At 29.6% G+C, this 19,061-nt stretch overlaps 1 protein-coding gene across 3 annotated transcripts; it reads left to right on the top strand.

Annotated features, from left to right (window-relative positions):
* Positions 1-4,357: 4,357 nt before the first annotated feature.
* On the top strand, positions 4,358-15,547 carry LOC108560704. Of its 3 annotated transcripts, XR_001890993.1 has the most exons (4): positions 4,360-4,700; positions 15,087-15,255; positions 15,314-15,407; positions 15,461-15,547. XR_001890993.1 is itself a non-coding variant. In XM_017918369.1 (3 exons), exons 2-3 carry the CDS (start codon positions 10,638-10,640, stop codon positions 11,585-11,587), a joined length of 897 nt encoding a protein of 298 aa, XP_017773858.1. In that variant the 5' UTR covers positions 4,358-4,700; positions 10,624-10,637; the 3' UTR covers positions 11,588-11,605. The 3 variants fall into 3 exon arrangements, 2 of the variants coding, with proteins under 2 accessions (XP_017773858.1, XP_017773857.1); XM_017918369.1 differs by lacking the exons at positions 15,087-15,255; positions 15,314-15,407; positions 15,461-15,547 and adding exons at positions 10,624-11,391; positions 11,445-11,605 and having other exon boundaries at positions 4,358-4,700; XM_017918368.1 differs by lacking the exons at positions 4,360-4,700; positions 15,087-15,255; positions 15,314-15,407; positions 15,461-15,547 and adding exons at positions 9,884-10,051; positions 10,624-11,391; positions 11,445-11,605.
* Positions 15,548-19,061: the final 3,514 nt, after the last annotated feature.

Genomic DNA, 19,061 nt, shown 5'->3' with positions numbered 1-19,061 from the left:
ATAACGAGCGACGTTTCGCATAACGAGTGACGATGAGAAGAGAAGTCCCGGATTGCGCACCTTCTACATCACTATCACCTTGTCTAAGTATTTTATATAATGTCGAATTATACACTTTACCGCTAATGTATATATACTATACAACACCTTGTGTAGTCCGGTTTCGATTAGTGCAGATTCACTATAGTCCGCTTTGAAAATTGTAAAACAAACTAATTGAACAAAATAAATTATAAAAGAATAGTTCATATTTTTTTGCGATTTTAACGTCATCGATTAGACCGATTTCAAACAGCGAGGTATTGCTGTAAAATACTCATCTCCACATTTTGTGTTGCAAGTGAATCAAGCAAATTATAAACATTTACTTATCTCTACATTCCAATTCTTATTGCTGTGTTGCGATCTGTTGCCATTTGTCGGAGGTTTGTTTTGTTTTGCTATTGAACATTTGCCGATATTGAGCATACATTGCAAGGTAACTGCATAGACCACCCGATACACGCCACCCATCGAGCAGGAGATGAACAATCATATGCTGTATGCCATGATACTATTTAGTATTTCTACAAAACATTCTAATAATAATAAACATATATTACTAATAATCATTCTCATCTATTTAAAAAAAATGAACTTCTATAGCATCTCAAGGATTATTATTTACTTTTATTAATATTAGAAATTTGCAAAATTCAACTTTTGTTAATATACATTTCTATTCAAATTTTATACATTTCAGCAATATCTCACATAGTGCGGTTTTGATCAGTGCGGATTCACTACTAGTACGTTTTGATTATTATTCACTAAATTTTAAGTAAAAATAAAATCTAAAAAATAGTAGAATTAATTTTGTTTGTATACATAAACTATGTTCCGTGAAAATTTTAGGGTTTACCAGGGGTGGCCAAACTGTGGCTCGCGAGCCTCATGCGGCTCTTCAAGAATCTTGTCGTGGCTAGTTGAGCCACAACAAAACACAAATATTGTATATATTTTATATCATGATTGAGATTTTTATACCAAAAAGTTTAGGTGCGGCTCTTGCTGCAAAAAGTGCTGTATAAGGTCAAGTCTTTTGTGCTTTTATTTTTTAGCGGTTTGAAAGTCCTGGATAAGCTTTCAAAAAGTACCGATTATTGGTAGAATCGATTATCCGCACTATGCGATGTATTGATATACTATTAAGTTTTCAATCTAAATAAGGAAATTGTACTTTTATATATAGATTTGATTATTTTTTTACGAATACAACATTTGTTAATAGATATTCAGGCAAATTATCAATACTAATTATTTGTACCTACATTCTATCAAATTTAACACAGTACTGGATAATGGCCATAACTGTAGATGCCAAAACTATATTTGGTTTCATATCATATTTTACACGAAATTGACAGATACAATCGTAGTTCTAAATTTATATTTATGTATATGTGTCCCCTAGCTTAACATAGTTTATGCCCACCAGAATAACAAGCCGAGCATTGCAACTAGTTCATCCTGTGTTTTCTTCCTCCTTATTATGTTCCCCCTTCTATTTCAGCTGCACATAAATGAAATAACTTGTTTTTCTTTCTTCAATCAATATAAGGTTATTTAAATATTAATTATAACTTTTAATTGTTTCATTAACACCAAACCCGATGTCCAGTTAGATCTTTTCAAATTTAAGCTTAAAAACAAAGTTATTATATCATTATTTATTTCAACGACTTTTAATATTTACTTCTCTCATTTTCTCATTTTAGTAATGCATATTTATATGTATCAGATGCGGTATGTGCATGGATGAGGCTCAACCACAGCATCCATGGCACATTTATCCTATGCATTCACCGCATTTTCTTAGTGAGGTATTAACAAATGCTTAGCAATAATTGTAAGTGAACGAATAAGAAAATAGTTTGCTTTTGCTTAAAATATAGATTTCAATATGAGAAATGTAGATTGAGTGTATGTCGGACTATAAGACGCATCATTTCAGGCAGAGAAATCGAAATATAATTAAGGATCAATTAGGACCATAAGATGTATCCTCGGATAAATTCGTTGTAAAAGAGTAAGTTTGTTTTGTTTAAAATGTAAATGTCAATATCAATATCAGAAATTCAATTACGTATTTTTCGGAGAAGACGCATCTTTTTACGAGAAACTTAGGGATTTTGTCTTATTAAAAGTTTCTAAAAATTGCCTTCTGCCCTATGCTCTGAATGTTAACGTGCAGAAATGCAAGCAAGCGCGGGTAAACGGCGGGAGTAACTATGACTCTCTTTTGTGAGGTGGTCTGGTCTCCTTCAGGATGTAAGTCTTATACACCCTTTTCCAAGTCTTTGACAGGGCACGGGAAGGCGATTACAGAGCATAACCCGTGTCAAGACCGTACACGACACCTCCACGAGGTGGCGCCGCGTAACAACAAAGTCGTGACGGATCGAAACATCCCCCTCATCCCTGTCTGTCGTAAGGGTTGAGAGCCCCGCGTCTAGAAATGCGTTGGTCCTGACAATAAGGAAAAAGCATCGGAAGCCTCACTTACGGGTTGGGGTGTGATTAGAGTTCATAACTCGGACTAGGAACCCATTGGTGACGACAGTATAAATATACGCAATAAGTGGACCTCCTCACACAATACTCCAGAGGTCAAGGCAGTCACAAAGCCTAAAACCGGGTCACCACCGGAAGCCAACGCGGGCTCGTTTACGAAACTAATATACTTTTTCATATGAAGCCAAGAATCTTCTGGATCCAGACCGAGCCCACAAACTATTCAGCAACCAACAAGTGTACAGTCAGTTAGAGCACCCAAGCGCCCCTCCGAGTGAGAAGATTTCCGAAGAAAAGAGGACTGAGTGCTCATATTGCTGTCAACGGTTCGCCTCTTATGAGCTCATGCGTCAGCATGAGTCCCGGTCCCATGGAATACCGAAAGGACTTGAAGGCGAAATTGCCACTCCCCGAATCCGAGCTGTTGGCCAAGATCGAGGCCGGAAGCACGAGGGGAGGCAAATTCTATTCAGAAATGGCGAGGGCTACCGGTCTGACCGAACTCCAGGTCAGGCATCGACGCGAACAGAAAATTTACCAGCGCTACTTGGTTGAGACAAGAACATAGGTTAAGAGAAGTGCAACAAAAATTTTCAACCTTCGCCTTTCGTGCCGCCAACCACTATTTGAGATCTCGTAAGACCCAATGAAAAGGCTATAACGTGGTGTCTTTGGCAGCAACCAGGAAATGGCCCAACACCATATTTACTATCTTGCCCCTGGTGTTGAGCGCTCAGGGCACTAGTGCTAAAAAGAACTCAATAACATCAATTGTTCTAGGAGTCACATCCACCCTCAAGAGGAGGTGTGTGTATTCTTGCCTAAAATGGGGCAGCTCGATCCACGCCACATTTATGAGAACTGCCTGGGCGCAGCGTCCTGGTCTATAACAGCACCAGTCAGTATCCAGGGGCAGACTGCAACCAGCACCGGTGGGGGAACCGCAGACTCGGTCGTCCACAGACGACACCGAGGAAGACGAGGACAACCACCAAGACATCAAGGTGTTGACTAGGTGCCACAGTGATCGGTGAAGTGCGTGTATGTGCCGTTTGCGTCGGCCGGTTACCGACGGGGCAAAGCCTCTCTGTGGTGAAGGCACAACTCATTTTAATATGTTTGTCCATCTATTTTATTAATTTCTAGTCATTTTTCTTATACATCCGATTTTAATTTGTTGTTTAGTTATTTACATTTTAATTTCTATTAATTTATTGCTAATATAATTTTATGAGTTATTTGTCCACATTTTATATTTACATTAATTTTAATTTGTCCATTTTGTTACTTTGAATTTTTATAATTTTGTCGCGCCACAAAACTTTTCGGCCTTTGGGGAGTTGCATCGCGCCGTCAAGATTTTTGCAGAACCGAACAATCCTCATCCACATGTTTGTTCATCTATTTTATTAATTTCTAGTCATTTTTGTTATAGACCCGATTTTATTTTTTTCTTTAGTTATTTATATTTTAATTTCTATTAATTTATTTATTGCTAATATGATTTTATGAGTTATTTGTCCACATTTTATATTTACATTAATTTTAATTTGTTCAATTTTTTACTTTGAATTTTTATTATTTTATTATAATTCACGAACTATATATTGTATATATGTGTCTTCTCTTTTATAACAGGTTATGTCGGACGATTGCGGATAATTATATATTTGTTATATATGTCTGTAATGTCGCACATGGGCGCCCTGTACTGCCCATTTAAATAAGTGCACAAGTCCACAGCGGACTGCCGCCGTTAGCTGAAATGTACATAGTTTAATGAAAATAAATGTATTAAACTAGCCAAATGCCTCGTCTTCCAATTGTGGATGACGCGCATGAATGGATTAACGAGATTCCCTCTGTCCCTATCTACTATCTAACAAAACCACTGCCAAGGGAACGGGCTTGAAAGAATCAGCGGGGAAAGAAGACCCTGTTGAGCTTGACTCTAGTCTGACACTGTAAGGAGACATGAGAGGTGTAGAATAACTGGGAGGTCCTCACGGGCCGAAAGTGAAATATTTCTACTCTCATCGTTTCCTTACTTACTCGATGAGACGGGGTGCATACATCATCATGTATTAACTTCCAATAACATAATAATAAGCGTGCTTAGCTGTAACGACATTTAGATTGCAGAATATGTAAGTATCTATGCTTTGTTAGTTTACTAGTAGGCGGTTTGAGTATGGGTAGAAAGTGTGAGTGACCTCTTATTCAGTTCTAGACATGTCTAGTTAGTCTGTCTATACTTATATGTAGGTGAAAAGTATACATGTATGATCTTAGTCCAAATAACGCATTGATTAGTAATGAATGCTCATAATAAGCACAGTCATACTTCGATTAACGGATAGGATGTGTATCACGAAATTAGTTTATTTACAGAAGTATAAATATTACGTCAAGAATGGGTATACGTTTCTTCGAAAAGGAAATGGAAAACTTTACTCAGAAAAGTTTTATTAAATTAACGACAACTTTCATAACATACACAGTGAAAACATTAAAATGTGTTATAAAATCGCTTAAAAGAAAACTTCTTAATACATAATATATTTTTGAAGACGCCGATGGCGCCACCGTAACCCTAAATGGCGAGCGTTACAGGCATATGCATTTTCCGCAAGTTTCTGCATTGGTTCTGGATCATTGTTGGTTTCAACAGGAAGGAGCAACCGCTCACACAGCTGGGGAAACTATGGAGATTTGACACCAATTTCCAGGTAAAGTGATCTCCCGTTTTGGAGATTTGAACTGGCCATCCATGACTTCTTCCTTTGGGGCTTTTTAAAATCTCGCGTTTACCACAACAAACCACGAACCTTGCAAGTCTTGAAAGCTGACTTTGAAGAAGAAATCGCCAATTTTGAGCCAGATGTTTTGAGAGTAACAATTGAAAATGCCGTAAAACGAGCGCAATTATGCAACAACTCGGGAGGTGGGATATATTTTTTTCCATGTAATGAACGCATACAAAAAAAATTGCACTGAGAAAATACGTCAAACATTTACGAAATACATGATAAAGTTCACCCAAACAAAATAAATAATTAAACTACGCATGTAAAATTATTTTTTTTTTTCATAAAGTTTATAATTTGAAGTTTATAATTTTTTACTTATTTTTCTGTATTGGCCACAAAATAAATTATAATTATATAAATACATAAAAATGAATACGTATTTATAAATAATTAAAAGAAGTTATTATATATCAAGATATGACTAAATAATTGTTGGAAGAAACATTATTATGTTATACAATTACTATCAATATAAATAAAATTTCACACGTTTTTGTATCCATAAAGTATACTCTCTTCATTAGCTTTGTGAACTAGCTGACTCACCTAGACGACCAACAGCTATAATAATTTCATGGTTGAATGAAGATTTTACTACAGTCGAGAAGAACAAAAGCAGCTTTAAATATTATCTGTGACAAAGACATCAATAAGTTGAAAGAATGATTTGGTACAATTTCATTTATTTCAAAATCTAGATTAAAAATTAAATTATATATAATTCAAAAGCACACGAATTAGATTGGTGATAAATAATACATAAAAGTTTATTGACTTGAGCTCTTGCCTTCAAACTAAACATAAGTGACAATAGTCAATTAAAAAAGTTTAACCATACATAAATATAATCAGCAAAACATAGCGAATAAATTAGTAAGAAAAAACACTGATCAACCATAAGGACAAGAAGAAAATGTAAGAAAACGATTCATTCTTGTCTATGGGTGAGATACAATTTACAATTCCAGAGAATAAGAAGAAAGTCAAAAAGAAAAATCCGACACATGAAAGCCAGAATGCAAAGAGAGCCGATTCAGGAAATATCATTGGTGATACTTTTTAAATAATAAAAGAACTACACAAGAAATGATAAATCGTACATGAACTAGATCAAGAACTAAGAGAGGTTTAACTACAACACCAAAATATAACAAATAATACTAATAAAAACAGAAAAATACAAAAACCCAACAGACATCAACCATATGAAAATTAAAAAAAACATTCCTACCTATACCATTACTATTTAAAAAATAATATAAACTATTTTAAAACAACCTATGGTAGATTATTAGGAAAATCTGAATGGTGATGGAAATAAAGAGCAAATAATAAAAATGAAGACTGGTTTCCTGATTAAAACAAACATAAATAAACACTTGGAAGAACAACTATCAATAGACAAACACAACTAACTTAGCAAAATAAAGCTGAAATGACTGCAACAGAGGAGCATCAACAGAAAAATATGATATAAAAAAAATAAATTATTACAGTTTAAAGATTATTTTGAAATGCAATTAGTAAAAATCCGAACTATACAATCATAAAATTGAATTCATCCGTTATATTTGATTTTATTGTTTATATATATTATTTTAATACAGAGCAGAAAGACCATAAAGTTTTCTTACAATTGTTATTTTTTATTTTATTATTGTGATTATATAAATATGTATTATTTCGTATGTGTTTTTCTGGCTATTATAATAAATATTATTATTTTAATATATGTAAACATATACAAATAACAATCTACAACATATGATTATGATTACGATTAATTAGTCATTGAGTATTTTCACTTTATACTGCAATACTTTGATTAGATCAGTGAGCATTCACTATATACTAAATTTTATTATTTTTTATACATGATCGGTTTTTAAAAAAAATCTCATTTTGTTCGATTTATTTTTTATATGTATTTACTTTCTGGATTATGAAAACATCTTTAATTTTTTAATGCGGACTTTTTACCCATATTGATTAATTAGCTAATAGTATATGGTTTTATCTATTAGAAGTGAATCAAAACACTCTTTCTACTTATTGGTTTTATGGAGAGAAACATCTTGATTTGTCAATAGAACCTAAAGTCATTTATAAAATATGACCCTGTTTTAAGGATGCTCCATTTTAAATAATATAAGGAAACCTAGGTATAGCCTGTTTCGTTAATAGTCCACAGATGACAGCTTTGTAGCAATAATATTATTCACTTGTTCTTCACAGTTTTAATTGGTACGAACAAACAAAAATTAATACCACAGTTTACAATGTAAACTTTACACAAATATTTTACAAGCTCCATTACATAATCAACACATGGCTGTGCTATATTGGCCGAGATACCATCCACATCCGGGCAATTACTAGAATTTAAGTGACTAGGGCAGTAAGACCAAGGTCTAGCATAGTGTTGTCAATGTGTTTTTGTATTAGTAAAAATCGATGTCCCTACTGAATTTACATTTATTTACACATGTTTTCTGAAATTAGGTATTAGGTCAAATTAACGTTTCTATTTACATATACATAAATCGGGTCTATAACGCAAGCCCGACAACCGAAAGACCGTCTATTGAAATCCCGACGTTCGAAATCCCGGCTGTATTATAATCCCGACTATGTCAAAATCCAGACTATATCGAAATAGATAAAGTCGGGATTTTGATTGTCAGTATTATGGTAGTCGGGATTTCGAACATCGAGATTTCGATAGACGGGATTTCGAACATCGGGATTTCGGTTGTCGGTCTTGCGATTGCCACCGACATAAATCATGCAATAGAGAGTTAACATCATACAAATAATCACATATGCACGTCTAAGTAAAATTGTGACCATAGATATTTAGAAAGAAAATTTGTTTTTGACAAAAAAAATGCTTTGGAGATTTGGGTTTGATTATCAAAATCACAAAGTTTTACAATAAAATTCTTAGTTTTAAATTGTAATGAATTTGTCCCGTGCATTATAATGATATATATGATATTATACCGTGAAGAGAATTATTGATTTATATACATGTATGTGCAGTTGCATATGATATACAATTGTTATATAAAATCTAAATATAAACTTAAATTTCCCGCTTTTAATTAGTCAGATATTTTTTTAATTCGTTTTATCGAGTCATGTTTTATAGTATTTTTTATCTTTTATAATTATTTATGTAATATTTAAAAATTCTTTATTAATTCATATGGATTAAACTATAGAATTTATGCCCGAATAGAAAATATTGAAATTGATATCTTATAATAAAATAATATACAGCATAAAATTATTAATATTCAGGTTTTTCTAAATTGTTTTCCAAAAACTTAGTAATATATAAAACAGAAAAATAAACAAAATTTAAATATAGTTAACTCCAATGATAAATTTATTAATAATAAAGTTTTGCAACTAAAATAGCAATGTATACTAAATGGAATATAAGTACATTTTTTGTTTTCAACATCATTACAATTAATGAAATACAATCGATTTCGCTTAATTCGGACAGCTGTTAATCGGGACAGCCGCTTATTAGGGACAAATACTAAAGAACGGAAACAAAACCGAGCAAATAACAAATGGAAATGGAACTTCGGATAATTGGGACAGCCGCTTAATCGAGATGTCCCGATGTTTCCCTATTAAGCGGTATCGGCTATTGGAAAATTAATTGAAGTATAGCATTACCTCCATAGTATTTTTACCATCAGTCCGTATTCACTATTGAACTAATGCAGAAAAATAAATTCTGTAAAATTATTACACAAATAGTTTATATATGTGTGTGTATTTTGTATATTACTTTATGTATTGCTGTATAAATTAACTTTGTTCAATGTCAAAATTAATATTTATAGTTTCAATCTAAAGTAAACAGTAACAAAATGAATACTTTATATGTTCTTAAAAAAATATAAAAATTCACCATATTCATAATCATATTTTTCGGTTGTTTTCGTGCTTAAGACCCGAACAACTTCGAATGTGTCTGGTATATTTATATACCAGGAGAACATTAATTAAAGAAGGAAATGATATTGAGTTTTCTCCACTTGCCTCATGCTATATTTTTAATATACACACTTTTGTCGAATGCAAGTGTAGTTATACTGTTTCATAGTTAAAATATATTTAGTTATTTAGAAGTTAACACAACGTATTCTACTCTTAGTAATTTAATGATTAGTGCAAAAAAAAACAATATTGATTATATCCCATACACTTCGAGGTGTATAATAATTTAAATTATTACAATCTTTATATTATATAACTTTTTAGAAATAATTTGGAAATTCAACTCAAATTCAATTACTGTAAGCATATATAATTAATATTGTAAAAAAATGAAATAAGCTCATAATGGTTCAAATAAGAGATAATTCGTTTAATTTATATTTATATATAAAAATATTCTCACATGCTTCAATAAATTGCAATAAATCTCGTGACGGTCCTGAATATTATTATTGATTTTTGTCGAAGTGCGTTCAGTTGCCTATGATATATCATTTTCATATGCATCTTCTTGTAATCTTTAATTATACTGTCATCAGTAATTAGTAACTATAGCTCTTGTTTATAGTCATTTTATGTAGTGGTCTGTCATTGTTCTCGTACTCTTTATCATCTATTGATGTTCTCATTACATCAGAATTCATCTAACTGCAGGATTAAAAAACAAGGTTTGTTTTTTATTTTTTTATCAACTATTGTAATACTTTAATTTACACTGTGGTATAGAAACAATAATTAATATAAAATACATTATCCTATTCATATGCGTATATATGAATAGGATATGGTATATTTCTAGAAATGTATTTTATAAACTTATTTATATATTTATTCTAAGAATTATTTTTTATTATACTACTATAAATATTATACATTGCTATAGTATAACTTTTATTTATTATTTATTATGTTTTAAACATAATATGAAACAAATATTATTTACATTGTATATATTAGTATTTATACGTACTGCATTTTGCAATAAATATATTGGTGTAGGATCAGAGCGTATAAATAATTTAATAGTTTATTACAACATATCATTAGTTTCTGTATACTGGTTTAAATTTGTCCTAAATATAAATTTAATTTTGGGACTTTTATATATATTTTAATATACCGTCATATTTCGAAGCAAATAAAAAAAGAAATGAAAAAAAAATAGTTTTAATTGAATGTCAGTACAATTTTTTTATTCTGCGCAATATTGCTAATGTGTTTATGTGATTTTATTGCTTAGTTATACGGTTGAATATGGAGTCATATAGAGTCAATGAATATAAGTTCTTGAGCTTTCGAAGGGTATGCGCTATGCTAGCTGCAAAAGGACTCAGAGCAACACGTACAGAGGCAGCATTGGTGATCGCTGGAGTTCTGCCTGTTGACCTTCGAATAAAAGAAATGGCGCAGCGGTTCAGAGGTCGAAAATTAAGCGTGAACGATTATTTGAAGTTCCTCGAGTCCAGGATGCAAAGTCAGCAGATTGAAGGAACCATGTCTACTCAGGACAGAGAGAATCCAGTGGAAATATACTCATTGGAATACCAAGATGGAGAGGAACACGCATTCGATACAAAGGTGTATACTGACGGATCAAAATGCGAGAATGGTGTTGGAGCGGCATACGTGCTTTATATTGGCGGGAAGGAGGTCCATCACCGTAAAATGAGGTTAGCAAACTACTGCACCGTCTTTCAGGCTGAGCTTCTCGCCATCAACAAAGCTCTGAAACATCTTTGGGAGAACTCCGAGTTCTTCGTGGAGTGCTCCGTGGTTTCCGACAGCAAGTCTGCCTTGGAGGCTCTCAGCTATCTTGAGGCACGGTCTTCTCTCCAGGTTCAAACCTGGGAACTTGCCCAGTCGGTGATGAGGAGAGTTAAGCTTTCTTTGCATTGGACAAAAGCTCATGTTGGGACCGTTGGTAATGAGAGGGCCGATGAGTTAGCCAGGCAGGCTTCAGGAGCGAACCGTCATAACCACGGAATAATTCACTTCGCCCCAGTATATGGTAAGTATTATTGAAGTACGAATAAAAGAATAATCTCTGGGGTTTTGTTTTAGACTATCCGAGCCAGGTGGAATCATCAGTCATGGATGAAAAATCTCATTTCGTAGATCTCCAGATGGCGGATGACTGGGGTCAAACTGCTCCGCGAGAAGGATCAACAAGTACACGACCACGAGACGTCTGGAGAATATCTTAGACATATCCGACAGATAGATTTTTTCCTCTGCAGCTACGGCAGCAAGGATATGGTCCGTGGTGCGCTGCTGGTTCCACTGTGTACAGTCCACTTGGCATGGCGTCACGTTACCAAGACACGCAGAACCATTTCATTACAGTGATAGCTCCTCCACGAGGACGACATCCAGAACCTCCAGTATACCCAGGTCAACCATACGTGTATATGGAGAACATTTGGCCGCAAGGCTATACGCCTTCGAAAAACTTTTACAAAGTAAGGATATTCCAGGAAAGACGCGAACCATCATTCAACGGTAAGACGAACCAGATCGGGGACATTCACCAACACAGGTGGTTTAGTGAATAAAACTTTTAGTAGGACATAACTAGATTTAATATTCTAAATTTTATTTTATCAATTTGCTTTTATATAAAATCATTTGCATGTAGAAATTCGATGTAGTGCAATGCATGTTCAAATCTTTATTAGTAATAAGTAAGCAATCGAGTGCTTAGTAACTTGAATTAATTCTAAATTTTATCAACATGATCTGTATTTTGCAAAACAAATATTCTTCTACTAAATGCTGAATTGTGTATGATGTTCAATTTTGCTACACTTCTTACTCACCAACTATAAAAGGCATATCAGAAAATACAAATATGAAATCAATATTGAACCAATAACTAAAACAAAACTTTCCAGTCAATAATCTTTTGAGAATAAAACAAAGTCAGTAGGAAAATACATAAAATAGATGATCATTTTAAAAATGATAAAATAAAATATTCATTATTGATGTCCAATCTTTTAGCAATTGTCTGTCTTAAAGTGTAATTGACAAGTATACAAAAAATAATATCTAAGTTTTAAATTAATATAACTAAATTATAATTAGTATTAAATGATTAAATTTTAATAAATTAACATTTAAGAAAGAAATATAATATAATCTATCTATAAATTATAGGTTCCAAATTATTTTTGCTGTATATTCTTATATTATTCATATTTTGGATTAAAAAATAGCTACCTTTAATTAAATGTTTAGAGATATTCTAACAATATTTATTCTATAAATACATATTGACAGCAGTCTAATATCAAAATCAACTAAATTTATCATTTTTATTTTCTTTTTGAACCCGAAAAAGTAAGCTTTTAACGTAAGTCGTGTAAGCTTGTGTACCGGGAGAACATGAATTGGAATAGAGTGAGATATTGATTGTATTCTTATTATACTACTTTGGCCATACAACTTTTTTTTCTCGATATGTATTATTATATTTTCACATAATTATACAGTCTTCATAGTATTATACAATATTAAAGCATTTTTGCAGGTATATAACAATAATGTGGAATATTCTGAAAGGCTTTTGAAGATCACTTTTTTAATTGAAAAGTATAAAGTTTAGTAAATATTTACTATGCGCTTTTGACAAACTAATATTAACATAAAAAAAATTGGTGAATTAAAATTAAATATGCATTATCTAAGAATATTTAATGTATAGTTTCTTAATGGAAACATTTTAATTGAATAGAAAAATCTACAAACATTTTATTGTCGAATAGTTATTAATAATAATATTTAACTGTTCTACCAAAAATAAGTAAAAAAAATAATTGATAATAAATAATAATATGATAAAAAAACGTTGCAAAGGACTACTGAGAGTCACATATAAACAAATAAGAAAATTAAAACAGATTTATATGATCATATTAAGAATATATGATCCTAAATTATGTAAAATAGCATTATAATTGGATAGTATTTAAGGGTTCATATAGATTGTGTTTTTTTTAGTTTTTGTAGAAATCTTCATTTACATTCATAGACAGAGGTTTGACGAATCGCCGAATATTTATATAAGTGTTCTGATAATAATTTTCAAAAAAATGAAATAATAAATAAAATTTAATGTATACAAATGGCTATTGGCCGCATATAAAATAATTATACAATAACAATAACTTATTTCAAACAATGAAACACATACACAATTTGTTACTATAAATTTTTAAATATCAGTTTTTTTTTTGATAAATTTGTAATTTAACAGATTTTAGTTTTTGCATTGAGTATATAATTTTTATTTTTGATATATATATCGTCGATTCCGCTTAATTGTCCCAATTAATTGTAATCCCGGTTAATCGGGACAGCCGCTTATGAGGGAAACAAAACCAAGCATTTGGAACTTCGGATAATTGGGCCAGCCGCTTAAACTTGGTGTCCCGATTAAGCAGAATCGACTGTATTTGTAGTTATCTAAGTATAAAAGCAACTGAAAAATTGTGCGGATTTTTTTTTCATTTACATTTTTTGTATACTTTTGTTTACTTCGTCATATTTTTATAGTTACAAAATATAAAAAAAAATAAGTGTAATTTTTTTTTTAAATCATTAAACATACTTCATTGTACACATGCAAACAAAAGCATATATGAGGGCTATTGGCCGCAGTCGTTTTGCCCTATTTTATTATATTAATATATGTTTTGTGAAAATTCTAATACCTGTTCAAATTTTTTTTGGAAATATTCGGTTGTAATAAAAAAAATTAATCACTTATACCCCCCACATATTTTATTTTTTCTAAAAACGTATAAAAGGTTATGCAGCAATACCTCACATAGTCCGAGTAATCTAGACTGTTTGAAACCAGACATATCTAGAAAATACTAACAGACACGTTTTTTTTATACATAAATATAAAAAAAAATATTTTGAACAGTAATATTTTTAAATTTATTTTTCTCTCATTTAATATTTAATTTATTTCGATATTTTCAAACTGCACTATAGTTAATCAGGATTGATCGAAGACGGACTATGCGAGATATTGCTGTACTATAATTATAAACATTAAATGTATCATTTCATTAATAAGTATAATATTGAGATGCTAATTATAAAAAAATGTCACTCATATATTTGGATTAATTACACAAGTAATCATAAACAAAATTTAGTCTTGAAATAATTCCATTTTTAATATTTTTATTAATAGGAATGATACATTTTCCAATTGGTTTCTATATAGAATACTGATATTTGAAAACAGATTTATTTTTTTCAAAAATAAGTTATTATATCGTTTTCTTTCAGAATTGAACAGATGCAAATCTTTTGGTAGCCTTCTATATATTTTAAATATTAAAACTTGTCTTTAACTTATTTAGGCTTATTAAATTTGCAGTATTTAATTAGATATTATTGCAATATATTTCATATATCTTTACATTTTAAAATATTTTAAATATATGTTTTTTATTTACAGTTATAATTAATACCTTCCAATTGAAGTTTAACATCGATACAACTAAATATTTCAATTTCAATTATAGTCATGATTCATATTAATAAATTATATTTTATTTTACTACAGTCAAATTATATCTCTAAAACTTGATATTATTTTAAGTTTGCATATTGAAAGGATCAATTTCATTTTTTAAAATTATATCACAAGGATATACAAGGATACTTTATTTTTGTACATGACAGTTACCTGACGCCGGTTCTATGATGAATTATTGATTCCTGTCGGAATAAGTTCAAGGTTAATTGCTGACCCAATACATATGCAACGATGAATCTGTTCACATCCTACAATTTGTTGGAGTCAGTTGTCTTATGTTATATGCTATTTATTTGGTATATCTTCGTTTTATTGGTAAGTAATTTCTGTAATTATAGTTTATAATCATTTAATTTATTGTTGTTTGTTATAGCTAATAAAATGCATTCCCATTTTTCGTATGGGAAGGATACACATCGCTATTCCTGGATTCCCTTAAAGGGAAGAAATCTTTTCCCTTGGACGATGTAGGTTAGTGAACATATTTTTACATATTTCTTATTAATATTTATTATTTCAGATACTCAAGATAACTTAATTATTATATTAAATATGTCTATTTTCATCTATTGCTAATTTCCAGACTTACGATGTAGGAAAAAATATGGAACAGTATGTATTTTTTTTTAGGTTTACATATAAAATGTATTTAAGATATATTAATTTATGTTCTTGAAATTTTTTTAATCACAAAACTTATTTTATTTGCTTGAAATAAAACAAATAACACAAACTATGTATAAACCGATTATTTCATGTTTTTCAAATTATTCCATTTCTTTTTCAATCTAAGGAATAAGTTATAAAATATAGACAAATATTATATATGTAATTCTGAAACATAAACATTTTTGCAATAATAATTATATTATTCCATATGTAACAAATGTATGCTTCATTCTTTACTCAAACAATATTAAATATAAGGTTCTAAAATTTTTGTAATATAAAATGTTATGTCTGTTTCTTTCATATATTTCTTTACATATATATTTCTATAAGTTTATTATACTTTTTTTTATCATTATTCTGTCATTATAAAATTAATATTATTTTGTACTTTTTTATAAATACTAATATAAATACTAATTCTCATAATATATATCATTTCTTTCTATATTTTTATAATACTTTTACAAAAAGTTTTGTTACTGTCTTCAAAATTTACGGCATCTTCAAAATAAACTTAAGAAAGTTGAAGAATATCTAACTAAGAAATATTTTCTTAGTATACAGTAGATATTCCTCAACTTTCTTTCTAGTTGATTTTAATTATCAATTGCAAAATGTATTTATGTCTCTTATCTTTCATTCTGTATGAACCATAAGAACAGAAATACAGCAATACCTCGCATAGTCCGGATTCACTACAATCCGTTTTTAAAATATCAAAAGAAAATTTTTATTGAACAAAATTAAAACAAATTCTAAAAAACTAATATACAAAGTATTTTTGATATATAAATGTTCTTTTTTTTCATTTATATAATCAAATCTTTCTTTGTGCATTATATTTTATGCATTTTAAAGTACTCCATAAATTCGGAAAAATTTGCTGTACAGTACATGAAACAAATCTATAATATAGATTTAGATTTTAAGTTAAGCACAAATAAAACAAAGTCAACATAATTTATAAAGTAAGAATACAAGAAAAGGAAATCCTATATATCAACTTTCTTTATTTCTAGTTCATTAATTTCAAATTATAACGCCAAATGGTACAACATAATATCGTGTTTCATTTTTAAACTGGCCCAACACCAACATAAACCATCATCAGTTCCATATGCATGTTAATATATACATTAAGAAATTCTAGTTCAAGGATGAAAGCTTTACGAGTGATTAAAAATTTGTTTTCTTTAACTATTAGATTTTTTTTATTATGAAAAGCACTACTAAGAATCTTTCTTCACATATGATCAATTCATATTTAAAAATAATATTTACCTTTTGGCCAGTTGTATCTCTTATTGTAAATTATATTGCAATGTTATTTTATTTGTTTTTATCTATTTTGTGTAATAATTTGCAATTTGTTTATTTATTTAATTTTATCTTTTTCATAAATTGTAATAATAATTATTATTCTTGATTAGTAGTAGTTTCCTATTTTTTACACACAAAAATATAATTCGAAAATAACAAATAACATCATCAAATACTACTTAAATTTATGTTGATTTCATATTAAATTATATATCCAAATATTTTATTGATTGCCTCAAAAACCTTAAATTTCCAGTATCTTCAGATTTGATATTACATATAACATTTCTTACTATACGACTTCCTAGAACGATTTCAAATATTTTTTTTTTCCATATTTTTTTTTTTATACTTAAATTTATATAAAACAGTTTTTGGCCTTTCATTATTATTATATTGACTTATTTTAATAATATTTTCGGGTACAACCAATAAAATTTAAAAATATATATATTTTATATATTAATAAACATAAGCATATTCAATATTTAAGTGATATTTTTTAATATATTGGGTTGGTGCATAATTATCAGGCGTTTTTTTAACCAATATTTATTATTCCAGAGCGTACTTCAACAACTGCCTCCCATTTGCAAATAATATTTTTATTAACAAAAAACGGCCTACCAAAAACATTTGATAATTATGCAACAACCCAATAGAAATTGCAATAGTTTTCTGAAAATTTCGTTTGTCAATTATTGATTTTTGTTGAAACGGGTTACATCTGCAATCATGAAACTCTTCACATCTCATAATATGTTAGAATCTCTCCTAATGTGCTACATGATATGTGTTTGGTACATTTTCTTTCTTCTTGTAAGTATTGCCTAGTTGGATGTTTCAGTATAATTATTGTGTTGTTATTTTTTTATAGCTGATTAAGTGTATTCCCATTTTTCGTGAAGGAAGAATACATATCGTTATACCTGGCTTCCCCTATTAATGGTTTTTTTTTTATCAAATGGGTGATCCAAATTAGAACATTATATATGTATTTTCTTATTAAATGTTAGATTTTAAGAAAATCTATTTTGTTGAAGTCATAATCTGAAACTACTATTATTAGTAATGAAATCTTTATAATTGTCCTATAATTATTAAGGTAAGAATATAATTTACATTTTTTGTATCTGCATGTTAAAAGATACAAGGAAAGTATACCACAACTAAGTTTTCAATTTTAGTAAGAGTCAATATATTGACGTATATTATATTTACATGGAAAATATTGGCAGAAAAATTATTCTTATACATTAAATTTCCTAATTTATCAATTACAGGTGACCATAAAATATTCGTAATGTATTAGTGTTATAATGTATTATACTTTTTTTTCTTTTTAGTTGATCAAATTAAATAAATACAAATATGATCAAGTCATTAATTTTCCATATACAAAAATTTGAAGTACAGATACACCTTCGTTAAGAAAACTTTGTTTTCATATGTAAATATACTATGGCCAGAATGGAGATTAGAGTTATTACATTTAACACTGATCGCTTAATAATAACACTTCTTCTTAAATAATTTCCATTTTACTAAAACTTTTTGCCAACCAACAAATTAAAAAATCAAATCATCATAATGGTAACTATCCACCGGGATAATGGTAACTTATCCATTTAATATCACCCGCGATCTTAAATTTACTCAATGTTCACATTGATGAACAGATTGTGAATAAAATTATACTATATAAAAAAATAGTTATTAACTTATTTAATTTTATGTTCTGCATTCAATTAATTTCTAACATCATCTTTTGCACCAAAACATTTCTTAATGATTTTTTTTTTCAAAAACTATCAATGTATGCTCAAAAGTTTCGTTATCAAAGGTAATCTTAATTGAGGTGTTTCTGTATATAATATTTTTAGATAAGATTGAATTGTATTCATAATAATAAAAATACATCAATGACAAATACAAATTGATTATATTAATATTAATTTATTTAGGTGAGTTATCAAATATTTTTCTGCTATAAAATATGATCTTTATTTTGTTTCATGTTCAGATGATACCCTGGAAACTTATAATACTGGAAAGAATATAACAATCCGTTCGAAATCAAACATGCTGTAACGTGGTAAAATCGACAACGCTGCAAGTGCGCTCCACGT

This window comes from Nicrophorus vespilloides, unplaced genomic scaffold (genome assembly GCF_001412225.1).
Source record: "Nicrophorus vespilloides isolate i.1.1-1 unplaced genomic scaffold, Nicve_v1.0, whole genome shotgun sequence".
NCBI lineage: Eukaryota > Metazoa > Arthropoda > Insecta > Coleoptera > Silphidae > Nicrophorus > Nicrophorus vespilloides.
This window is presented reverse-complemented; position numbering and strand designations above follow the sequence as displayed.